General features: G+C 39.2%; 1 protein-coding gene across 3 annotated transcripts in view; it reads left to right on the forward strand.

Moving 5' to 3' along the window:
• The window catches only part of PTPRN2 (protein tyrosine phosphatase receptor type N2), a 665,329-nt gene that overhangs the window by 213,434 nt on the left and 424,660 nt on the right, over window positions 1–27,235 (forward strand). For all 3 annotated transcript variants that reach the window (XM_054817056.1, XM_054817058.1, XM_054817057.1), the window contains exons 4-5: window positions 18,396–18,513; window positions 26,467–26,629. In XM_054817056.1, coding sequence (XP_054673031.1) covers window positions 18,396–18,513; window positions 26,467–26,629 — 281 coding nt within the window. The remainder of the gene's footprint in view (window positions 1–18,395; window positions 18,514–26,466; window positions 26,630–27,235) is intronic.

Raw genomic sequence — 27,235 nt, forward strand, 5'->3', positions numbered from 1 at the left:
TTCAGTTCGTATTTATTATGTCTTCCCAAATACACACCGTAGCTGTACAGTGCCTGTCAACATTACATTTGGTGAAACTGGTTCTCTGAAGGGAAGAGTTCTCTTTCAATCCTTAAATACTCCCCTTCTGAATCTGGTCCTGAAAAAGAGAAAAACACCATGAAGAAAATTGTAAGAAGGAGAGGAAAAAATATGTTTAAACATTCTTTCCCCCCTTTCTTTTCCAAAATCCTTCCTCCTGTTATCTCATACTTCTCCTTGTGTTATTCTTTGTTATTTCACTTTGTTCTTCTGAGGGCTTTTTTAATAAATGAAGTGCAAGTATCCCATCTCCAGCAAAACACAGTGCATTGATACCATGCTGTATGTACAGTGCCTACTGCAGCTCCTTTCCCAGAAGTGGCTCAGCCGTAGCACCGGGTTGTTGCTGCCCGTGCTGATCATGGAAGAAGGCATCAAAACATTTTCAGCCTTCCCAATACTTTTGGTGTATTTGGTGTCTCTTCCAAACTCTCAAGGCTGTAATTGTAGCCCTTCAGCTCTTGCTGGTGATGGGTGTCTACAGCAGGGTGAACACAGAGAGATCAGAGCCATGGAGAAGAAATAATGAAATGTATATTAAACCCATTGAAAACATGGAAAATATTCTGTAGTATAACCCTAGCTACCTGATCAACGTGCCACCCTCTTTCAACATAATGGATGAAAACCCTTGTGACATATGCTGGTTCAGTGAAGAATTGTCTCAAAGCTGAATTCAATAACATTGTCCTTTCTGAATTAAACGGGGCATTCCCCACTCTCTCTGCAATTAAAAAACCAACCAAACAAAACAACCATTAAGTGTAAATACGGGATATGACAATCTATGAAGTGAGTAGTTAGGATTGGATTGGTGTTGATTCTGAACAGGAACATTTTGAAAACTAGCTTTTAACAAATGCTGGTCAGTAGTGTGAAAACTTATTTCATATATCCGAATGCCAGAAAGGGAATCATGTCAGATGGTCTGATTTGTGTCATTGCAGCTTCTCATATCTTTCAGTTACATCAGGCTATCAAAATCTTCAACAACTGTGCAGTGGGTCTTTATAGTAGTACGCCCTTCCTAAATCCCCTCAGGTGGGCTGGATCTCATCTTGTCTAGAGCAGCCTCATCTATCTTACTGCTTTGCACTGCTGCGGACAGGGTGGAACAGTTCTGAGCACAACTGGACTCTCATCAAGGCCTTTGGGCAATCCCATAATGTTTCTAATAAATCAAAATAAACTGGCCAGCTGCTCTTTCATGTCCTCTCATTGTGCTGTATGTCTTGTTTGAAATGGGAGAAAGTCTTTTATGGATTGACTATTTTGGCAGGGAAACAAAAATAGCCTCCGGACCCCTCAGGTAGCAAGTCTGGGTGACGGGAAAGCAGCTGGCGGGGTTTAAGCTTGTGGATGGCTGGAGGAGCTACAGGAGTGCTGGAGGAAGAAGGAATTGTACAGGAACACAAGTTCTTGATCTTGCACTGCGCATCCTCTACAGCGTGGTGCCAACAGGAGGGCCAGAGGTACCTTCTGTTGAAGGAACCCTTCCTGCTCTGCACAGACAACACCTGAGAATGGGGAGACCAATGTACTGGCTAAGATTTACAGCCTGCATGGCTTTGCTCTTTTTATTTATCTGTTATTCATCCATGAAAGAGTGGCAATTGACTGTCTAAAACATCCTCCATAGTCCTCACGGGTGTTCTTCAAATGGGGTGTTGGTGCAGATAAGTAAGCAGCAGCATCTGTACATGAAATGCTCCGTGGGCCTCACCGTTCTTTGCTTTGCATGGACTTCACGCCGTTGTGGCGATATGGGGTGGAGATTAGACCGCTCTTATTTTCTTATGTATGAATCAGCAGATAGTCCTGTTTTTCGTCTCTCATTGAGGAACTGGAAAAAATAAATAAGGTCGAAAGTAAACATTCCCAAACTTCTTTTTTGTGTTCTGACTTTCTGCAAAAATTTCTGCAGGTCTAACAGCTGTATAATGTATAAATCATTATAAACAAGGCTTGAAAGGAGCTTCACTGTTTATACTATAGCTTCCCTGCCCTTTAGCAGTGATGAAAACTGAAAATACCAGTGCATCTTGAATTCAAAGGAGAAAAAAAAATAGATGAGAGATCACAAAGGGGTAACGTGGTTCAGCTAGACTCAGCGTTTGGAATATTAAGCAGATTTGACCCATGCTGAGAAGAGTCTGAAGAGCAAATTCTTCTCAGCACCATCTCTTATGTCAGGACCCTGATTAACAAAGACATTTAAATAATGTCACTGCACTTCATACAATTTGAGCCTATTTTCTCTTTTGTATAGCTTGTGAATGTAATTTTTTTTTTTTACTTGCCATATTTGACCTCTGTCTCCTAATAGTGGCAGGCAATGATACTTTGAATTATTATGCTGAATATAAATGTAAGCTTCAAAACTAACAAAGCTTTTGTTCCTTTCCTGATGAAAGCACAATTTTGCAGTTGCTTTAAATATTATAGCTCTAAGTCTGCCGTTGCTCCTTCTACTAAGGATTTCTCAGTGAATTCATTAGAAGTGTCTGTTTTCATAGCCTGGCTTGTACAAATAAGAAGCAGGGATTTGAAAGTTCAGGGTGTATCTTGCTGTGCTTAAGCTGCAGCAGTGTTACATATGCTGAACCTGTTTTTATGTCACTAGTGAGGAATAATGCAAGCTGAACTCTAAATTCCCTCATTAGAGGTTTAAGTCTCTAAGGCTAAAACTAAGGCTAAGTTTTGATATTTGTTAACAGAATCCTGTGTGAATTAATATTTTCCAGGGGGCATACAGAATTTTGAAAGAACAATTCTAGAAAGATAAAGGTAAGGAAAAGCCACATGTGTTTTCCAGGCATGTGAAAATAATTTCAAGGGTCAGTGGCTTCGCAGTTGGAATTAACAACATGGTAACAGAAAGAGGAAGAGGAAAAGGCGACTGCAGTTTCATGTTTTTGCGTAGCGCGGAGAACAGCGATGTTCAGAATGAAATAATGATGCTTCTGGAAATACTGGCTTTTTCTTTTCATTACACAGTTATATATATTTTTTTAAAAAAACCTTCTTAATCAGATCTGTTTCTAGACGGAGAAGGGATGGAGGAGAAATGCATGGACTAACTGTGTCAGGTCTATTTCAAGCTGTATCTAGAGATTCAGGGTACAGCAAACTTCCCATGATGATGATTTCACCTTTCAAGTGGTTTTCTACCTTTCTGTTTTTGGAAGAATGGAACTAAAACTACTGCTCATTTGATTGATATATCTGAAAATGGAAGTGATTTTAGTGAGAACCTGTTCTTCCCTTACCGAGTATCTAAATCAGAGTTTGCCCAAAGCCTCTGTGCTACATTTCGAGGTAGTCTGAACTGTAGTGAGTGACTGCCAACTGTCCAGATGGAAAGGCTAAATCAGGCAGCAAATGAATGTGGGATTGCCTCTGCAAAAAATAACATTTTTCAATTGTTTTGCAGATTAGGAACCCGTCATACTTCATCTCTGTCATACAACCCTAAACATTTTGTAGGGAGATACAGGGAGGAGAGTGAAAAATATAAAATGACTAAACACATCCCTATGTAATAGAAAATTGTATCTTAGATTTCATTGCAATCCATGCTACAAACAGGTTGTGTTTCTTCCCTCAAGCCTTATTCTAACCCCTTAATTCATTGCACTTAGGAAACATTAAAAATTTCCCCAAATTATTCCAAATCAAGGCTATTGATTATAATTGTGTGGGATTAAAGCCACAAAGACTGAGAAGATAGAGAGAATTATTTCTTCCTTCCAACAGGTTCTCACTTCCTTGTCGCATAGCCAAAGAGAGTTGGTGACAGGGCAGCTTTCCAGCATCTTGACACCTGGCTTTGAGTGGTTTTCAAACGGGGGTCTAGAATCTTTCCTCTCATCAATTGAGATATCTTCAGGGTTGGAGGTTGAAATGGAAGACTCTTGGCATTACACGTTTGGAAATTTTGTACAATGTGTGATGCTTTTGCCAATATTTAGTGGCTGGCATGTAATCTAAGTCTCCTGCAAAGATCCAAAATATCCTGCTATTGCATTACAATAACTATTTAACAAAGCGTACAGCAATTAGAGAAAAAGAAGTGGTATGTGCTTAAGCATTTTTTATAAGCTTTACAAATCACTGTGTGTTGACATGAAACTCAAATATAAGTTGTGAGAGGAGTGGGTTTATCTTTTATTTAGAATAAAGCAATGCAGTAATGTAATAATCACATTTTCTAAAGTCTAATGGAGCACAATAAACCTCTTCATACCAACTACAACATACTGTCCCCAGGGATGTTACTAAGTAGAGTAAAATTGCTGACTTCTTAGGTTATTCATCCTACCTGTGCATCTATCAATATTACTATAAAGAATGGGAAAGGATTAGAACCACTTTTTTTTTTTTTTTTTTTTTTTTTTTTGTGAATGAGCTTTATTTAACGCAGAAATAAAAAGCAACAAAGTGTCTCAATCATTTTGTCCTCTTTTTTTCCTGGATGTGTGCTTGAGAAGTCATTTTTTGGTCATCATCACCATCTAGGCTGTGGTTTTTTGTTTGCTTTTGAACTATTCCCATTTCAAAGCCAGTTTTCTATTCTGAGGCAATTAGCAGCCTGGCAGCCATCAATGGATGGAGACTGGTTTTGGGGGGTTTTTTACTGTGATGAATTCTTCTAGCAGTAAGCAGAAGGTCTCGATTTGAATCAATGGGGTTTTTTCCATTTCAATTCATGTTTTATCAGTGAATATTGCCCCAAGATTTCATCTACCATTAAAACGTCATTTCTATGACAAGGTCTACCAATTATTTTCTGTTTAATTAACATGTTCAGCACCATTTGGGAGTGAAACAAGTGCAAGTTTTGCTAAAAAGAAGAGAAATACTGGTTCTGGACGGTGAGGAAGGTGCACTGAAGATAGGCAGTGGTAAAATCAGGAGAGCCACACTTCCAATTTCTCCCCTGAAGAAACGATCCTTATAAGAGGAGTGAGCAAGCGCTGCTGCATCTCGGACTCTCTGCGGCTGGGAGGGTGAAGGGTGCTGCTCTCTCAAGGACAGGGCCTCTCTGTTGCTGGATCTTCATGGATTCTCTTTTTCTGGCCCCTTTCCTTGCACTGTGCTGACAGCATTTCCCCTCGAGTGGATTCCCCTAACACTGAGAAATCCGCCATGGGCAAAAAGGCGATATAGCTGCAGCTCTGCCATAGAAACATGGCATTATACTAAGCCAGCTGACATGCTCTTGAAGAATACTATTTGCTGTATAATTCAGAACCCTGAATAGACTACCCCACACTCTTTTAAAGCATGGCTGTTACAAAACCAGCTGGAAATTGAGGACGTTGCAACGCTTTCCTTGGAAGAGCATTTGGGTTGAGCCATGTCAGGCATGGCAGCAAATCTGGACTGTGCCGCTTAGTAGAGCAGCTCCGCTCTTTGGAGATGGGCATCCCACTGACACCGAGCAGACTCTTCCACAATTCACTGGCGGCATTCAAGAAGTCAGAGGAGATATAAATTTTTTTACTGTACTGCTCAGTGCTTGTATTTCATTTCTCTTTCAACTTGAAGATATAATAAAAAAATGGAATTATAATTCAGAAAATGAAGGATGCATACTTAGGAAACACAAATAAATACATAGCACATAGTATTGCCTGATGTTAGGCCAGAATAGTTTCTAAATTTTGTTAGAATTAGGTATTGTAACTCTATATTTTTATTTATTTATTTATTTTGTATTGAGATTTATTTCAAAAGGTGCCTAATGTGATACTAAAACCACGTGAAAATCAACTGATTGCTTTTGGGTAGCATATGGAAGACCACTGCAAAATATTCCAGTGCAGACTGGAAGTAAGTTAACGGGCTTTGCAGTAGCGTATTTCACACCGCTTTACAATGCAAGTCTAAACAAGCAACAGACAAGCTTTCCTGTTTGTATTTAGCTCTTGCATTTAGAGCAACTTTTCCTTTCTTTCCTGGGTGCTTCTGGTCATTGCACGTGTGTTACACTGCGTGTGTTTCTGAACAGGTTTTTACAGTTTGGACTCAAATCCAAACATGTGAATTCTTCAAGGGCAAAGGCAGCATCACTTGTCATTGATTCTGCTGAGCATTTAAAAAGAAGTGACATTTACCAGGGCTTGTTTTGAAGATTTATAAATGCAATATAGATTTGGCAAGAATAGCTGCTTCAATAAATGTTGTGCTGTAGCATGTAAGCATGGGCTTTACCACCAGCGGATTCACTAGCACTTTGTCATCCAAGTAAAAATAAATATTCAATAAACAATTTATTAGGGATGTGAGTTCACTTCTGCTTCATTCCACTTGGAAAGACTTGACATCTGTTGCCTACAGAGTGTTATTAAGGACACAATGAAATGAAGACAAATTAATTGTGGAATTGTCAAAACTGTATCAGGGAAACTTTCCCTGGCTAACAAAAATAATGCAAAGAATAATAGGAGAGGGGATATATCTAGGCTGTGAGGGTGTTTGTATGATAGCTAGGGATAACTGGATCATAATACCTGACTAGAAACTATTCTTTCATGGGACTGACTTTTGTTGTAGCTGAAGTGCTTTGCATTGCTCAGGTGGCATTTGAAGAACTTACGCTAAAAGTAAATGGGATTTACAACTATTAGGATCCTCATTTGGACTACCAGATTTGTGTGACATGGCATTAATGTGAATGATAACAGGAGTAATAAAAAAATTACCCACTGCTTCCTATTCCTGTTAGCAATGCAAGACCAGGAAACAGGAGGAGAGTGGGAAAAGGTCTGGTTTAGCTTTGTCAGTACAATAGTTACGTGAGTTCCCATTCAGGAGCATTTTCTGCACCCGTTCATCCAACCACATCCTGCAAAGCCCCACACCATCGAAGGCTACACAAAGAATTGGGGCAAAACCTGTTCTGGGCAACAATCTAGCTAAACGTCACCAGTACCGATGGGGAGAAAGGTTTATTGTAGCGTGTTTATCCACACAGAATAACCCGACAAAATAACCTGCTCAGTCTCTAGGAGGGGCACAGAAAATAAGCAGCCCTGCTTCTCTGTCAGGTACCGCTGGGGGAATCCCGGGTGGCGTTTGAACGTGCGGGAGAGGCGATTCGGCCGCAGGGATGCCCGGTGACCGCAGCACGCCTTGCAGCGTTGGTGCTGGGGCAGCCGCAGTCTGGTGTGCTGAGACAGTCCTGTTTAGCCTCGACTGTAGTGCGGAACCACAGATCATGTAACACATCGCATACAGACAAAATGTATAAACACTGGGAATCACAGATCATATAAAACATCACATACACACAAAATGTATAAACACTGCAGTCAGCAAGACACATTTTTTTCTAAATACAGAATGGATGGGGAAAGAGACTTAATTGGTTTTGATGACTTATCAATGTGGCATAGGAGTATCTTTGCTGTAACCTTGGAAATCTTGACCAATTCTAATCTACTTTCAAGCAACCAGGATGATCAGAAACACTGAATACGTTTAACTTTTAAAAATGTAAAAGATTCAAGGGCATGCCTTGGTACCACATCTAGCGAAATGAATCAAACCTGACTAACTGCTAAATATAATGTGAAGTACAAAAGTTACAGTCTTATTGGGCTGTCAGGACAGCCTTCTTCAGTTTACACCTTTGAGCTTTTGGCATTTAGTTAAGAAGTAACTGATAGAAGGAAATATTTTCTTTATATGTCATATAATGTAAGTAGAGCAAAATCTATATCTATAAATTTAGTTTATCTTATATGTAAACTTAGAAGTAAATGGGGAATAGGCATAGCAAATTAACAATAAATTGTTGAATTTGCAATGCCCCATGTTTCTGTTTTACTTGTTGTAGTAAATAAACCAAGTTAATCCTAAGTTCTAGTTTACTCCTTGCAACAAATACTCCTAAAGTGTAAAATAAAATTATTGTTTCTCTAGAAAAAAAGAGAGTATTTTTTTCTGTTTGAAAGTGCTAACAGATGAAGGCCAGATTTGTAACATTTAAAATTTTCAATAGTTTATTCAGTCATTGCTCTTTGCTTTCCAAGATTTGTGCCTTTTTGGGGCCACAGTAGCAAACATTTTCTTTCTGATATTAGGAACAGCTAAGGAGGAGTGTATGAAGCTCTAGGACACCTTAGCTCTCGGATACATTTACTGGCACGTTTGCTCCTAATTTCATTACTAATGAGCAGCAATCCGGTCAATGAAACAGATCTTACATTTAATAACAATACACTTGTAAAATACATGTGGTAGTCTGGCTTTTTAATTTTGTGTCTTTTGTTGTAAATTAGCTTAAACTGCTATCAGAGCAATCTGATTGATTGCTGCAGGTTTCATCTATCACGACTGTTACAAACAGAGGAATAACGCTGCTGATAATTAAGGCTGCATTACATTTTCCATGTATATATACATCTATTGGAGTAGTTTATAGATGAATAGAATAATCAATGTTCTCCTCTTATTACATTTATGCCTCTCTTAAGAGAATTAATATGCAGGTTTTGTTTTCTTAACATGGGAGAAAAATGCATGTGACATTTAACCAGGATACCCTGAGGAAGTGGAAAATAAGGCACACAAATGTTCCACCACATCAAAAGTATGGTAATAGGTAGCAGTCGATTATCTAGAAATATATCACTATTTCTTAAAGCTGGCAGCCACTGATCAGAAGACTTATATTCTGTAACAGTACTAAGTGAAAGACAGAAAGATGAGCTATACTACCAATGTTTTTGAAATGCTTTAACATTATTGCTGGTTCACTTCGGTGTTTGCTCTAACGGAGGTTTGCTGCTTTCTATGCCATGCCAAAATGGACGACTTTCTGGAATGAACGGTATTTTTGAAAGTACGTTCACTTCCTTGACAGTAGTTGGTAGTCTTTAAATAGTAGAAATACACTGAAGTTAAGAAAAAAAAGCAACTACCTGCCACTTAGTTAATGACACGGTAGAGTCGCAGTAGTTCCTGGTGGGCTGGTTTTTGTCACTGTTTCTCGTTTATGCCAGCCCTGTCCTACAATATTTGAATGCCTCACAAAATGCAGTACACCTTTAACCCCTGAAATTGCGATTTATTACATCCGTGTTGAAGATAGAGAAGCGAATCAAAGAGTTTCTGTCGCATTACAAGTTGAAGGGCAGATTCGAAAGAAGGCAAACGTGCTTTCGGTCCGCCCTCCTGTGGCTTGCTCCCCTGGGGCTCAGCCTGCAGGTCCAGGCCACATCTCAAACCACGGGCTGTGCCCAGAGGAGGTTCTCTCTGGTTCGTATTGAGCGCAGTGGGTACAGCAGGTCTGCGCAATTAATGTTAGACTTTGGTGGCATGAAGTTAGTGGAGTTATTTCAGAAGATTTTGGCTGAGTGTAGAGCACGCAAAGGTAAAATTGCTCCCAAGAATGATGGAAATTTTATATTCCCTCTATATGTTTTATTTCAGTGTTATGTCATTATGACATACTTTGAAGCTTTTTTTTTAATGTCAGAGTTTTCAGTAAATGATGTTTAAACATAGCATCACTTGGTGGTTATGAGCAAAAAATGGAGTTTTTTGAATGAAGTGATGTGTTATGAATGGACATCAGCTGGAACTGTGCTCACATAGACTCAAGTTTTAGTGACTTTCAGTTCATATCTGATTGTTCCAGCTCTTCCAGTGTAAACATTTTAATTAATTGACCATCTTGCTCAAAAACTAATTCAGAGATTCAAAAAAATTCTGCTTTTCAATAGCATTGTGGTACATTGTGGTGAGATTGAATCAGAGCTCATATCATGGCATATTTTAAATATTCAGAGAGATCAACCCCAGAAGGCAGTAAAGAAGCTAGAAAGAACTAGAAATCAGAGTGCGTGCAGCTGACAAAGCATCAATGTGAATCCATGAATCAGCATTACATGAATTGTCCAAAAATATTATTAAAGCTCACTGAGGTATTAACTCTATGAAACAAGGGAGGGAAAATGAACATCAGGTAGGAAATCATGTCAGTCAGAGCTTCTCTCACTAAATCCTTTTCATTGTTGGCTAAAATAAGTCAAATAATCTCATTTTTACCCATGGACACCAGCTAAATACGTGGGCTGTGTTTACACTGTACCTTAGCTGACAGGTGGTACTGTAATTTGTTAATTATAATTGGCCTGTAAATCAGAGCCCTGAGATGCAAAGACTAAAAATGCTTAAATGAAAAAAATTATCTGTCATGCAATGTACAGTAAGGTGCATTACATCCTCCGTTGCAATTGTCAGAAGGTCAAAGCCCAAAAAAGTTTAGGCGCAAAAGAGAATAGAAAAAAAAAGATAATTCAAATGCTCCTTTGGCTGAAAATGCTACGTTGCCTTTCAGGGTCACATGAATTCACAGTGTTTATTTTCTGTACCGGGGGTGGGGGGGTGTGAATTGAAACTGAAACCTGAGGAGCACTGTTCAGGTTTTTGGGGAGCAGTGTGACCTGCCGATTGTTCATCTTTGCTTCAGGCAAAGTGCCTTGGCTAGCGTACCTCCCTGGAAAACTCCCAGCTTTCAGCCACCAAGGTCTTTACAAGGTTCCTATGGGAACCCTAACTTCTGCAACTGCTGTGCTTTTATTAATAATAATAGCAACAATAACAATTATTGTTATTGCTGTTGTTATTGCTGTAGAAAGACTGTACAAATGCATGCAATATATGGCCTCTTCCTGGAGGAATTTACAGTCCAAGAGAAATGGCTTAAAAGTGGAAAATGGAAGGTATGGTTCCACACAAACTATAGATGGACTTTCTGCCTCTCGTTTAAAATAAAAAAAAATTACCTTTTTTCTGCTTTAATTTGCATTGCACTTGATGCAGGACAGAGCATGATGAGCAGGAGACCAGAGGTCCTTGCTAGAGAAATGTACGTCGTCTACCCCTGCGTGATACACTGTGAACATCCTGCAGAAGCCCTTGCTCTGGCTCGTTCTAACCTTCCCTCGGTACCGTTGGTACAACCGTCCGTACGTCAGCCTTAAAGACTTCCGTTCAGAACCAAATGTGGAGATGCATTTGCATCCGCAGCCTTTGCTGTGCCGCCCACTTTGGCACTCCCGTGTATGAACCTTGCGTGTGGGATTGAAAGCACTCCTCTGACAGCTGAAAATTGATTTTTCACAAACGTCAACGAGAGTTCAGCACTTACATAAAATGGGTGTGAGAACCACTATGCAGAGCTGAAAGAACAGTTCTGCTCGTAGGCATTTAAAAATACATGAAGAACTGTAGATCTGAGATGAATTTGCTAGAATATGTGTAAGCTGTATATCCACTTAATTTTCTATACTTATTTAAGTGCCAGGACATTTCTGACCAATTCTACATTGTTACAGGTGATGTTTTAATTCCCAGACTGAAGGCACTTCAAAAGTCCTTTCCCAGGAACTATATTTTTCATGACAATAAGGCTGTCATCCTGCAGTTAGAAAGAAATGAAATGGATAAAATAAAATGAGAAGTAAGACCTGCTGATTTTATATGCATTGTTAACTACTATTTGGACAATATCTCCATTCTTAGCATTGTACAGTCTAGCATTACAACCAATTTCTGCATACTAAAGAGATCCTGCATTATGAGATGAGAGAACGAAAGTTTAGAGTGGTGTAAGACATCTTGGAAAGGAATAATAAGATAGAAAAAGGAGAAGGGAACAGAGAAATGAAAGATATTTTGACAGAAAACAAAAGATCGCCACTTCCTATTCTAAAAGGAGATTGCAGAGGATTAATGTAGTAGAGCGAGCCGTTTTGCAGCGTAGAACTAATGTCAGGCTTTGGGGGTTAAATCTGGAACAGTCACGTGCACTTTGATGTGATTGTCAGCTAACACAGGTGAGTTCACAGCTCGGTGAAACAAGCCAAGCAGTCTCGTCTTTATTTTAGTACCACTATTTTGGGTGCATGTGAATATTTCCTCATGTTCATGAAAACTCTTTGGGCTGACAGCACTGAGGAAATGTCTGTGCATAGTCCAGGGTCAGGAGGAAATGTAGGAATAGAAGGTGCCTTTACTCACCGTATATTACAGTCGATTGAGTTTTTTACAAACATGTCACAGCCTAGACACCGTGGAGAGCCATTCAAGTTAAAGATGTAACTGACCATGAGTAAAATTATGGTTGAACATTAATATAAAGTTGTAACCACACAAAAAGCCCCCTTTTGCATATCTTAGTTCCTAAAAAACATTTCTGTGAATGGAACTATCTGCTTTCAGGTTGAAGGTCATCAATTTGTGACCAGGATTATATGACATGGTGAATAGGATTTATCTCAAGGATTTTGGGAAGTCTTTTTTTTGTGTATCCATTCTGTTCTAGTCTTTGGAAAGTAGCCTCTTCTAGTTGGAAGTTAGATGATGTATTTTGCATTAGCATGCTATTCTTTTATTACTATCAACTCCAGAGGCAGAAAAATCTCATGTAACACTTACAAACTTTCTCTTGTATAAACCAATTATTTGTAACTGTCTACAAGAGCTGAAATAAAGGTAAGGAAACATTGCATACTAAGTCCTGTGAGAGCATTTTATAATCTCCTTAGCAAATGAAGCACTCATTTGGCTTTTTCAGATAATAGGAATTCCAAAAAACTGAAGAGAAAAGCCTTGCCTCCACCTTCTGGGATAGTTACTTAGAGTAAATTAAAATCAGAGCTGTAAGAAGATCATGCTGGTAATTTAATTCTGTGGAGATTATCACTTTTATGCATAATAAAACAATATATGAAAATTTGAAACCATAATCCTTAGACAGCCATTTCATCTGTTCATTCAAATGGAAGCTCTTTGCCTGGGAGTGAGTGAATCGCTGCTGAATGCAGCGACTGAAATTTTTGCATATTATAGAGAAGATCCTACTAGAAGCTCCAAAACAGGGCAAGAAACTCACTGATGCAAATCTGTTACTCAGCACTGCTGCCAGGGAATGCAGTGGGAAAGGGAAGGAAACAAAAGCTCCTGAGGATTTCCAGGAGAAGATGACCACAGTTCCTCTTGAAATGGATTGAACAGGAGCGGTGGTGACTGCCTGTAACTCCCAGTTGTTTCTTCAAATGAAGTCTGTACCAGATTTTATTTTCATCTACAAGACAATACAATGTTTGATCAGAGCAAACAAATTTAGAGTAAATTTTCATGGAAGTGTACTGCAAAACTATCTTGGCAGATTTTCTTCTGATTTTGTAGAAACCATCTTTAGTCACAATTTTCAGAACAGATGAATGTTCCAAGCCAAAGATACAGAGGAATTAAAGGTGCACCAATTTATAGGAAAAGCTGGTAGTAAGCTTAACTGTGCAGAGGTGGGTTTAACTTCTCTATTACTATTTTTACCATTAACCTGCCATTGCAAGTTGTATTGCAAAATTGCTTTTGGAAGAAGTTTGAGTTTTCTTTTATTGTAACAGAAAACATCAGGATTTTGTCTTTTGCCTCCATTCTTAGGTAGAAAATATAGCAATTGAAAGAATTAATTTTGATATACACACAGCAGCCTCAGCATTGAAGCTGCAATTTTGACTTAGCCAGTACAGAAATATGTGAACATTACTGGATATGTCCTTGAGCTCTGAAAAGGGAGGTTTGGGATGAGAACAAGTGCAGCTCCTCCAGAGAATATGGAAAGGCAGCCTGCAGAAAGGCAAGTCTGTATGTTGACCTGTCTGTTGTGAAAATAGGGAAGAAAGCCAATCATTCCCAATTCTGCAGACATTCTGACAGCTAAAGTAGGCATTAACAATTTGCAACACATGGCATGGGGCATGAAAGTCTCTGAGCTCTACAACTGAGAGTTTCCTGGCTGAAATGAAGTAGCAGTTGAAGGTAGCTCAGAGAAAAAACTATTTTATCCTACATTGCGTAGGGACAAAACAGATAACATTACAAAAACTGGGGAAAAAATAATGTCACAACTCAAAAATAGTAACATGTTCTGGCTTCAAGTCTGAATACTTCTGAGGGTTTTTGGCCTTTATACAGGGATTGTCTTGACAAAGAAGGATCAGGGTTTAGTATATAGATTTCTGCTGATATAATCTCCTTGCTTTGAATGGACTTGGCATGTAAAAATAGTTTTATTGCCAAACTATTGATGCAGAACTAATAATTTTGGATTTTGATTGGCACAAGACCTGGAAGAGTCTCACGGTGTTATCCTGTCAGATGCAGGTTTTGCTGGACTTGCCTGCAGAGCCCAGCTCAGCCTCAGTCGGGCTGGTTGGGAAAAGGGTCGGGAATATGAGCAGGAAGTTTTGCGCGGCCAAACATTTGGGCAATGAGAACTGTTCTTGCTTTACAGGACTTAAATCAGACTTTGCAAAGTTAAAAAGATGTTATTTTTCCTGCCTAGGCCTTCAGAGGGAGTGAAGATTATTTGTATGATTCTGAATTAGAATAAGTTGAGATAGAGAAGTAGCAGATGAATGGTTTCAACAGTTGCTAATACAATTTATATATATTAAAGATGTGATCAGGTGTATTTGGAGAGGCATCAAGTTTCCCAAGATGGAAAACAGAGTCGAAACCACAGGAAAGGATGCCATTACTTAGAAAAACTGAACAGCCAAGGGAAGAAAATACATATTTGAATTTTGATTATTTCTAATAATTCTGTGTAATTGGTATAGCAGCAAAGTCAATTAAAGGTTAAATTGTGTGATAAATGTGAAAGCAGCTTCAACTTTACTTTTGGAGACAGAAGCTAGTATTATCTTCACCAGTGTGATTCTGTGAAAACTGGTTTCTTCACTATTTACACTGCTTGCTTTATATTTGATTTCAATTAATAAAATAATTCTTAGACATATACTCTCTGTTGACATAGTCATTGCTAAGTGTTGAACGTAGTGGGGACCTACTCCATAATAATTTAATTATTATTTTTGTAGTTGTGGGTAATAATAATAATAAATTGTACTGTGGAAAAAAAAGATCCAGGGAGATCCCTGATCATTAATAAGGAAAGACCAGGTTGTATCTGGAGCACCTGCATTGGTTTTGATGTGCAGGTTGGGTTTACTAAAGGTATAATGTCTTGTCTTCGCTGTCGCTACGCTAGCATTCCTTTTTCACAGACATTTAGGTTATAGAGTTTCAATTAAAAAAAAAAAAAAGAAGAAGAATTAAACCTTGGGCTCTGACATGAATGAAAATTGCTACTTTTTGTGGGGAAAGTTTGTACCAATGGCTTTTTTCATGGGGACTCACTATCACCAGTGCTCTTCAGCTGAAAGAAATTTTATATCTGCTGCTGCTGTTGTTGTTGTCATCATATTTGCGTCACTTGAGTGACAGCCTCCTCCTCTCTTGGCATTGTCCATCTGTGGGAGTCCAGGGTTGGGAGATGTAGGTCCTGGGCAGCCCTGCAGCAGGGGGGATGGATGGTTAATCAAGGGTTGGGCGTCCCCCCGTACCGCTCCCCGTTAGTGACATGGAAGTAATGCGTGTACAAGAGCACGGCTGTGATCCTGCTCAGCCAGTGGAGATAAATTGTAATAATTGGGTGGTGAGGCAGGAGCTGGTGCTGGGTGTGACGGCAGAGACAAAGGGAACAGGAAATCACCATACGGCGTCATATGCCCCTTCTCAACCTTAATTTTGATTGCAGCTGTCAGCGTGGCATTATGGCACTTGAATGCGGTGTTTTATTGAGCTCAGTGTGTGGGAGAGATTTTTTTGAAACCGAAACAATGCCGGAAAATGATTGACATAAGGTTAGATTTAGACACGTTGCAGTTCCTGAGATAGTTGCACAAGAAACAGCAACATTAACTTATTAATGAGGGGATTTTTGAATGAGTTAAAATTTACATTTTTCATCCATGGCTTGTTCTAACTCTTATCTGAGTTAGAAGTGCTAGGAGATACATTCAAGAGGGCATATGCCCTTAACTCTAGTTTCTTAAGCTCTATAACAAGTATTCTAGTTTCATCTATTTACTCTCCTTTAACGCCACAGCTGTGTTCTTTTACAGTATTAAGGATGATATACTTGTACTGGTTTGAAATACATTATGAGAAAATGTTAAAATCGCACTGCAGGAGAAAAAAATATACCAAACTTAACAAAAGATAGACCATTATTATGACCAGTGAGAACTGAGATTGCAATGGTGTCTTATGGTCTTTTACCAAAAACATGGTTTTATGGAAGCATGAAAACATACCTAACTATTGACCCCTCTGTCTGCAGCCGTATATGTTCCTCAGGATTGAGAGAGAGAAATTTCCTGTCTGTATGCAAATACTGCAGCTAAACTCTCCTTGCTTTAATTCAAACACAACTCTTCAAAGTAATTCTGTGTATTTTTCTTCAAAGTTTATGTTATTTATTGTGTAATCTTTAGCCGCTAATAGGGCTAGTATTGGCTTAGAGTTACAAAGTGAAACTGTAGTTATTTTGGATATGTAGTTCATACGTTAATAGTTTTATAGCTATGCTAATGATTTAAAAATATATGTATTTTAGCTGGATTTTTTTGTTGTGCATTCTTTTAAACTTGAATGTTATCTTAGTTTTTTCTCCTGCATGAGTTTATGAATCAAATACAAGTGTGTAGTATTAGGCAACAGAGAAGTAAACTTGAAAATGTATATATATAAGCTTTCACATAAAAATCATTTTAATAACACTACACCAAAATAATCATAGGTGCACGGTGACTCATTTTGTGTGTATTCGCATAAGAACATGTTCTGAGCAGCCTTAGACTGAGATTTGTGGGATGATTTGAATTCATCTGCTTACACGGCACATTTGAAAATGTTAAAATTCGTATTTGAAAAGGATGAATGAGAAGTAAAAATCACTTGGAGATTCTTCCCCCTCCCAAGGGTCTGGAGTCCTTTACTGTAGCCATTAACATCTAACATGATTTCAGGTGAAGGGTTTCCTCAGAAACTTGAGTAACATTTTTATTTAAGAAAGAGAGAAAGAAGGAGCAAAAGCAGAGTGGAACCATGACGTGTCAAAGAGCTTTTTTGTCTGTCTTTGTGCATACTGACATTGGTTCTAGACTGTTTATTATTATTTTAATTAATTAAAAAAAATGAAGTTTGGGATGCAGTCCACCTAAATCTTGCCTAAAAAGGGACTTTATTTCCTAAAACTTGTCTAAATCCCAGACAACAGCACAGTTTGAAGACTTCTTAGGCCTGTCTAATCTTATACCTGACTTCTTTAAGTATCTCCTCCTTCGGCTTAAAATCTGATAAATAATTTTACTTCTGCATGCTCAGAGCAGTCTGCTTTGGCAGAATGGACAAATCTCCTATTGAGACTTGGGGTTTTTTTATTTGATTCTGGGCTTAAGTAAAAAGACAATGAACTCTATCTCAATACAGTAGAAAAATCTGAAGAACACAGCCCTTTTTTTTAATACCCTAGTGGATAAAGCACTCATCCAAAGGTGGCCAAGTTCTGGGTTCCGCCGAGACCGATGATGCTTTACTTGCATCCTAAGAGACTGCCTATAGCAAAAAATCTGATGTTGTCTGCAAATGGTGATGAAGTTTATAACGTCTGTATGAAATAGGGACAGAACCAGAAATCCACCTTCGGAGGCTGATTCTACCAACCAGATACATCCCATTCCACCTGGTGCTAGAGAGGATTTTTCTTTGGGTGGTTTCTTGCAGGAACGTATTAGCAGGATAACCATATCTGGAACTTTTATCAATATTCATTTTCAGTGTTTTACTGTGCATGGTGTAAAAGCAGACATTCTCTTCAATTACGTGATATTTAGTTATTAGATAATAACAGATAATTGCATGGGCAAGTTCTATGAACTAAAGTGTTACCGTAACATCTAAAATCTATGAATCGGGTAACAATTATGTTTGGAGTTATATCATTATTTCAAGTATAATTACCATGAGATTGGCAGTCCATGTAATTAATGAGTAATCACTGGAATTTGCCTTCATAGTTGCACCTCCCCCTTGTAAAGTTCTTTGTCACAACATTTAAGTATAAAGATAACATAAATGGACCTCCACATGTGTTACACTAAAACTTACAATACTTATTTCCACTGCAGTATTAGCTTCTTAATGTTCTACAAGCATAGTTTCATGGAGAAAACATCATCTACTCTCTTTCTTCCATCGTAAGGAAAGTTTGAGTAACAAAATTTCATACAGAATAGAAGAATCTGTAATTCACTCTTGGGTTTCAGTTGAACAAAGCTTCTTTTTACTGTTTTAATATTGTTTAGCTAGGACACATTTTTGCTTAACTTTCATGTTATTAAATACTGGGTTTGCTTGTTTCTTTGTTTTTCACTATTTATCAGGTTTTACCTGGCGAGATGATTATATGCAGCATGTTATTGGTCAGGAACTCTCAACCATTCACAAAATCCACAACAGACGGACGGATATATTTGCATCTGAAGGATCTGACACAGGAAGGTAAGTCTTCCATTATGTTTTTGCCTGGTAGGTTTTTGGGAGGGTTTGCAAACAGATTAGCACTAAAACTGAATTAAACAGTCATACAACAGCACTGAAAACACCAGTAGGAAAACAGCAGACAGAATGAATGAAAACCCTCAACCCTGTTCTTCTGATTATCATTGAGTTAAGAAAATATGCCTTCTATTGTTGATGTAGGTGTCAGAATTCAAAACATCAGGTCTTTTATCCAGTCTATGCAGTGTCTAGTCTCAGTTTAGCCAGCTCTACTTATGACTGGCTTAAAAAGGCAGGCTTAAACAGTAGGTCATCCATAGGAGACTTTTTTCTCTGGAATAAGCCAAAAAAAAGAAACAAAAGGAAATATTGAATGACATTCTGAGCAACTAATTATATTTTCAAATATATATTCTTCCAAAACAAAGCTGTAATTGATTCGAAGTCCATAGATTCTCAGCTTTAGTTGTAAAATTTGTCCAGGAAGGAGAGATTCATGCAAGTTTCCACGGCAGAAAACAAAGTTGGAACATTTCTGTCTATTCTTTCCATTATAGAACCCATTTTCCTCTCGGCTTTAAAGATACTGAGGGGTGACTTAGCAGTTATTGGTGGCAAGAAACACAACATCTATAATTCTGTAGAGTGAAATGGATGTAGGACCTGCAATTATATCATCTTCATATACAGATACACTTATAAATATACTCTTTTATCTGGTCTATTCTGTCCTACAGGCTTTTAAGTGCAACTCAACCGCACAAACCCCAGAAGGAAATTTTAAAATGCATAAAATTTTAGGAATGTTAAAAATGGTAAATTTTGCTTTGTCCTACATGTTTTTAAGAAATATAATCTCAAAATTAGTGAAATAAAAGGAAAGTGCTTTTTGTTAGAAAACTTTCTTTATAGTGGGAGAAAGCTTGAACTTCTAACCTTGATGGGCAAGACATTGAATGTTGGACTTTAAATCTTCATACACTGCAGTATGTGGTTTGTGTATACTGCAAAACCATTTCTTTCCTAGGTTGCTCTTTTACGGAAATAAAAATTTTGTGTAATTGATACTGCCCAGTGGCTTCAGCTGTGTTTGCCTCAGTTTGCTTTGTTTAAATTCGTAGAATTTTACCCTGTATTTCAGATATTTGCTGGTTCAAAAGCTTTCCTTACAATCACAGCACCATACATTTCAGGACTACAGTAAGGTAGAAACGTAACTTCTAAAGAAGATACTGATCTGTAGACTATCATAAAAGTGATAATGACACGTGGTTGAATCCATAAACATGTTTTCACTGCTTAGGTGCACAAAATGCCATTGTTGTATGGATTACTCTCTGTACATTATTTTGAATATCTTCTGGGGTTTTTTTTGTTTTTTGGTTTTTTTTTGGTTTTTTTAGAACAAATGCATCTAAAACTTTTATTCATGACAGTAAGATAAAATAGGCCAGCTATCCATGAGATGAAGACTATATTCTGCAGTGTTCCAGATTCATAGTTATATAAAAATAAAATATATAAGAAGATAAAAAAATAATTTCACTTTTAGGTGAGAACAGATGATCACTTTTAAAAGTTCCTGTTGTGATCAGGTTTGAGCTGTTTTATATTTTTAACTAGAACTATACATAAAAAAAAATTACCCATTTTGTATATTGACACTTTAGGAACATCAGAATTTCAAATGTGTTCCACTTATAGCAGTTCCTATTGTGGATAGATTTTCTGAAGTTACCAAGCTGTGCTTCTGAAAGCATTATCTTATGTGCCAACAGTTTAAAGCATTAATTGATTTTTCTGGTTGTCCATTTGCAATATATTCTGTAGGTCAGAGAACAGTAGGAACTTTTTCTCTGACATCTTGTAGATTCTGATAAAGTTTGCAATATGCTCGGTGTGTTCAATGCGCTTGCTAAAATCTTATCAGATAATATTAAATAATTAAAAACCCCACAACTTAGTGTAGGTATCTAATTATCAAAGAAACATTATGGCAGGAAGACCTTTTATTAAGGGTAAAGTGTGTAATAAGACAATATGAAGTCATACTAATGAGTCATTAATCCCCACAGAGCTAGTGAGAGCAAGAAAATAGACTCAGATACTTGAAAGGTAAATTGACTTAGGCTAAATTAGTGCGTACAAAACCTGACGGAACAGAAGACATGGATTTAATCTTAAAAAAATGCTGAAACTGGGAGCTTGATTTCAAGATGAAAGTTCTTTCTTTGGTGGCTAACTGGAGTGTACGTGGTATTTCCTGGGCCCTTATTAAATTTCAAAAAAAGCCTCACTCTTTAAAGAGGATCCAAGATAAAGGAAAAAAGTCCATTCTGCACACAGGGAATAAATGTCAGTTGTGTTCATCGGTGCAATTAGGCAAAACCACAAACGTTTCCAGCAAACTTCAATGTATGAAATGGAGTATAGCATTATTTCTATAATAAAACCATCATTAAGTCAGTAATAAGATTCTCACAGCATTTCAAAGGGAGAAACTTTATTCTAAAAAGTGTGGTATCTATTAATTGAGAGCATTCCAGAAAAGCATAATATCTGAGGTGCAGCGATTTAGATATTTCCACAGAAAAGCTTCTAAAGTTCTGGGTTTTGTAGGAAATATATAATTATTTCTTTGGATAAATAATTGTATATGTTATTGTCTTTGTACTCTGGAGTTCATTGTAGGCAAGGTCCTTTTTCAGAACAAATTAAAACTGGAAATACTTCCAAATAAATGCACAATAAGAACTCAGCTGACAGTCATTTCTCCTACTTACCAGGTGCTTTTATATATTTGTCTTTCATCCATTTTCCAATATCACTTTGTCAAATTTAAAAGAAATATTTTAACTCAGTTGCAATAATAGCTCGTTTAATGCATTTTACTTTCTGTGTTAATGTGAACATCAGTGATATACTGGTGAAAAAAAATTTAAAAAATCTCTCAGCTGTATTTGTAGGATTTAATTAAAGTTCTCTTCAAATGAAATGTAATGTTTTGTTAGACTTTTACATTTTAATTGTTCAAAAGTTTATATCATAAAATATTACATCTAATGTGGAATTTGAGGGCAATTCCTGTCTCCTTAAGAAAAATGAGAAACCTTAGACCCCAGATTTTACTTCTACCGCCAGCGTGAGTGATCATATACTGTAAATAATGTCTTGAAAGACTAACCTAAATATTGTCTTTTATCTGTGCATTCAGTTCCCATTAGCTCCAGTGGAAATCCTCAGAGCAGAATTTGGTTCATTATTTCCATTTTCCCTTTCATAGAATCATAGAATGGTTTGGGTTGGAAGGGACCTTTAAGCCCATCTGGTTCCAATCCCCCTGCCATGGGGGGACCCATGGAGGGACCCTCCACTAGACCAGGTTGCCCAAAGCCCCATCCAACCTGGCCTTGAGCATTTCCGGGGATGGGGCCTCCTCAACCTGTCAGAGCAACCTGTGCCAGTGCCTCACCATCCTCACAGCAGAGAATTTCTTCATGACATCTAATCTAAATCTCCCCTCTTTTAGTTTAAACCCATTCCCCCCCCTGTCCTGTCACTCCATGCCTTTGTAAACAGTCCCTCTCCAGCTTTCCTGTAGGCCCCTTCAGGTACTGGAAGGCTACTCTAAAGTCTCCCCAGAGCATTCTCTTCTCCAGGCTTAACAACCCCAACTCTCAGCCTGTCATCATAGGAGAGGTGCTCCAGCCCTCTCATCATCTTTGTTGCCTCCTCTGGACTTGCTCCAACAGCCTGATGTGTTTCTTGTAGTGGGGACCCCAGAGCTGGATGCACTACTCCAGGTGAGGTCTCACAAGAGCAGAGTAGAGGGGCAGAATCCCCTCCCTCGACCTGCTGGTCACACCTCTTTTGATGCAGCCCAAGACACGGTTGGCTTTCTGGGCTGCAAGTGCACACTGCTGGCTCATGTTGAGCTTCTCATCAATCAATACCCCCAAGTCCTTCTCCTTAGGGCTGCTTTCAGTCCATTCCTCGCCCAGCCTGTAGCTGTGCCTGGGATTGCCCCAACCCATGTGCAAGACCTTTCACTTGGCCTTGTTGAACTTCATGAGGTTCACAGAGGCCCACCTCTCCAGCCTGTCAAGGTCCCTCTGGATGGCATCCCTTCCCTCCAACGTGTCGACCCCACCACACAGCTTGGTGTCCTGGGCAAACTTGCTGAAAGTGAACTCGATCCCACTGTCCATGTCACTGACAACAGCGCTGGTCCCAATACCAACCCCTGAGGAATGTCAGTCGTCACTGGTCTCCACTCGGACATTGAGTCATTGACCGCAATTCATCCAGCCAGTTCCTTATCCACCAAGTATCCCATCCATCAAATCCATGTCTCTCCAATCTAGAGACGAGGATGTCGTGTGGGACAGTGTCAAATGCTTTGCACAAGTCCAGGTAGATGCCATCAGTTGCTCTTCCCCTATCCACCAACACTGTAAGCCCGTCATAGAAGGCCACCAAGTTTGTCAGGAACAATTTACCCTTAGTGAAGCCATGTTGGCTGTCACCAATCACCTCCTTATTTTCCATGTGCCAAAGAATAGTTTCCAGGAGGATCTGGTCCATGATCCTGCCAGGCACAGAGATGAGACTGACCTGTCTGTAGTTCCCTGGGTCTTCTTTTACTCCCTTTTTAAAAATGGGGGTTATGTTTCCCCTTCTCCAGTCGGTGGGAACTTCACCAGACTGCCAGGACTTCTCAAATATGATGGATAGTGGCTTAGCAACTTCATCTGCCAGTTCCTTCAGGACCCGTGTATGTATCTCATCTCATGGACTTGTTCACCTTCAGGTTCCTCAGATGGACTTGAACCTGATCTTCTCCTACAGTGACAGTCCTTTCTTTCTCCCAGTTCCTGGTTTTGCCTTCTGCAACTTGGGGAGTGTGGCTAGAGCACTTGCTGGTGAGGACTGAGGCAAAAAAGTTGTTGAGTATCTCAGCCTTGTCCATATCGTTGGTAACAGGTCTCCCATATCATTCCAGAGAGGGCCCACATTTTCCCTCATCTTCCTTTTATCACTGACATACCTATAGAAACTTTTCTTGTTGCCCTTGACATCCCTGGCCAGATTTAATTCTATCAGGGTTTTGGCTTTTCTAACCTGATCCCTGGCTGCTCGAACAGTTTCTCGGTATTCCTCCTAGGCTACCTGTCCTTGCTTCCACCCTCTATGGGCTTCCTTTTTGCGTTTGAGTTTGCCCAGGAGCTCCTCATTCATCCATGCAGGCCTCTGGGTGGTTTTCCCTGACTTCCACTTTGTTGGGATGCATTGCTCCTGAGCTTGGAGGAGGTGATCCTTGAATAGTAACCAGCTTTCTTGGGCCCCTCTTCCCTCCAGGGCTTTGTCCCATGGTACTCTACCAAGCAGATCCCTGAAGAGGGCAAAGTCTGTTCTCCTGAAGTCCAAGGTAGCTTGATGTGCACCCTCCTCACTGTCCTGAGGTTCTTGAACTCCACCATTTCATGGTCACTGCAGCCAAGGCTGCCCTTGAGCTTCACATTCCCCACCAGCCTCTCCTTGTTGGTGAGAACAAAGTCTAGCATGGCACCTCTCCTCATTGGCTCCTCTATCACTTTGAGAAGGAAGTTATCATCAACACATTCCAGGAATCTTCTGCATTTCTTGTGCCCTGCTATGTTGCACCTCCAACAGGTATTGGGGTGGTCGAAGTCCCTCATGAGACCCAGGGCTTGCGAATGTGAGGCTGCTCTTATCTGTCTATAGAGTGCCTCATCTGCTCGGTCTCCCTGGTCAGGTGGCCTGTAGCAGACCCCACTATAGTGTCACCTGTCCCTGCCCTCCCTTTAATCCTGACTCATAAGCTCTCGTTCAGCTCCTCATCCGTCTCCAGGCAGAGCTCCATGCACTCCAGCTGATCATTGACATAAAGGGCGACACCCCCTCCTCATCTCCCCTTGCCGTCCTTCCTAAAGTGCCTGTATCCTTCCATTCCAGCACTCCAGTCATAGGAGCCATCCCATCATGTCTCTGTGATGCTGATGAGATCGTAGCCCTGCAGGTGTGCGTGTCTCCAACTCCTCTTGTTTGTTCCCCATGCTACGTGTGTTTGCATTGGGGCATTTAAGTTGGGCCCCGATGAAGCTGACTGACTGGATGGAGTGGCTGGAATTCCTTTGTGCTTCAGGTGCTCTCCTGCTGACCTGTGGTCTTTCTCCTGGCTCTGAGCACCTATTGCTGTCAGTGGCATCAAATTGGTAGGAGTGGGATAGACTGAGGTTCCCCTCCCCTGGCAACTTTAGTTTAAAGCCCTCTTCTCCCTTTCTTTTAAAAGTTAGTGAAGAAAGGAGAAGATAGGTGTTCAAATTAATTGCTGAATGAAAGATGAGTGTTTGAAAGTGGGATACCTTCTGTGATGAGCACCTCTTTGGATTAGTTCTCTGCTGAAGCAGAAAGCATACTGCCCAGCTGTTTCTAAAACTGCAGAACAGTTTTAATCTGTATTTAAGTTGAAAAGGGGGTGGATATTGTTACCTGCACATCCACCCTCCATCATAAGGAAGAATTTACATCTCTGAAATAAGAGAAAAATATGAATAGCATGACAAGGAAGCAAGATTTATGGTGAATTATATCAAGATTGCTATAGAGTTCTGTGTAGTAAACCTTCATTTTCCTAGAGTTCGTGTGCCTGATGGGTAGGTGGTTGTTTTACGCTGGGGAGAGATCCAGGGCGTTTCTGGTACTTCAAAGTAAGCAACCCTGCGAGCGCTATTGGTTGCAATGCCACCGCAGCAAATTAGATTATTAATTACATTTATTGGCATTAAATTAGTTGGGACACGCATTTGATACAACTGTGAGCATGGAAGGAAGTCTGTTACTTTGTGCATAAAGTAATTTAATTAAACCCAAGATTTGGAAAATGAGATGATGGTACTCTCTCAAGCTGTGCCCCCAAATAAGCACCATGAGGTGGGCTGGTAGAATAAAATTTTGCTTACAGTGGCACGGAGATGTTGAATGTCAAACGAAGCCTCATCTCCCTGGGCTGGAAAGCTCTTCCAACTGGAATTGTTCTTCACTGAAGAAGTGTGTGAGCATGTGGGTAGGAAATGGTGACACCAGAAAGGTGATTTGCCTCAAAACAATGTCACTCACAGGGAAGGAAGCAGACTGGGAACCCTTTCTCTGCTTTCTTACACAAGGAATGAAATAGTTACTGGTGTTGACATTTAAATTATCGTCATCATTGACACGTTGTTGAGATAGATGTGGAGAGCTGGTTATAATTCAGATTCATTGCACACAGCATCCTGAATCCCATATAAACACCTCTACACTGCTGTTGCTTAATCACATTTTTAGCTTTTCTTTGCAAACGTCACCGAGATCTGTTTAAAACAGTCAGGGAATACCGCTGTTCTGTATATTCCAGGCACATGAGAAGATCAGAAGAGATACTTTTTCCATCTCATTATTCCTTTTTTAAGCCTTTTGCTGGAGCTGCCTTGCTCTGTTATTTCTGCACATCCAGTAGTCTCACTATATTCTGTAAATTGGTTCAGGGCCAAATTGGTGTTGAATCTTATCATCATCCAGCAATTTTTTTAAATCTTAGAACCATCTCATATTTCTTTGGGGTGCAATTTAATCATGCATATTTTCTTTTTGCAAGCATTTTCTTTTCTTCTGAATATGGCTTTTGCTTGATGTAGGCATTTTATTTGATTTACTGTTGGATCATTAACTTTGATTCATGCAATAAATTGTTAATAATGCAAGATTTTTTGGCTGCTTTTGCTGAAACATTGAATTTTTTATACTTTTGTGGCTGCTAAGCTTTTGCGTGACTTTTTTGTTATGTGTGGAACTAACTTCAGTGGTTTGCAGTATAAACCAGTGCCTTTTTAGTTGGGTAGTTTGCACATTGTACAGGCTGGTAACTTTCTTTTCCTTGCTTTTGCTGTGCAGGACTTTGGGACAGAATGCAGATAATAAAAGAAATTATGATCTGGAAAATGATGTGAACTTGGCCAAGTATCTTCAGCAATATCTTAAATATCTCGATATTCTCTCCCAGTCTGCAGCTACAAATTTGTATCCGAGGAAGACAAATGACAAAGCTTCTGTCAAGGTAGTATTTTTAATGTGATTCCTGCATTCTGTGATTTTGGCTTCATTCTTCTCTGAATTCTCCTTATTTTTCAATTTTCCCTTCTCTCCTGAGACCAGACATTTTTTTCTTATTGCCTCCTCCAGGTGATTATCATAACTGCACTAACCAAGTTCTCTCCAAATGAGTTGGGCCAGCTTCAGCATTGTAAATGATAGAGCTCTGCTAATTTGGAGCATTTTACCTTACTTAGGGACAGATTGTATGTGAGGGAGGAGGTAGAGTGGGATAAAGGTTGTAACATCTTTACTGGCTGATCTGAAACCCTTCTTACAGCATCTGAACTGCTCCTCTCCAAAAAGCTGATGGAACTACGCTGTGAATTCTTGCTGGTGTTCATGGTGCCTAGAGTACAATTAATATGATCTTTGCACAAATTTTGATAATGGATCTGATGAATTGTGCCTCAACATTTCCTACTTCTTATTGATCATAAGGGAAACTATCATGACCAATTAAGGCTTATACGTATACATTATAAATATACATATAGCTAGGAAGATAAATCACACCCATTAAATCTTGAGTATTGGCTATGTTAAAAAAACAGACAAATGCCCGATTCAG

Source organism: Grus americana, chromosome 2 (genome assembly GCF_028858705.1).
Source record: "Grus americana isolate bGruAme1 chromosome 2, bGruAme1.mat, whole genome shotgun sequence".
In the NCBI taxonomy this organism is placed as follows: Eukaryota; Metazoa; Chordata; class Aves; order Gruiformes; family Gruidae; genus Grus; species Grus americana.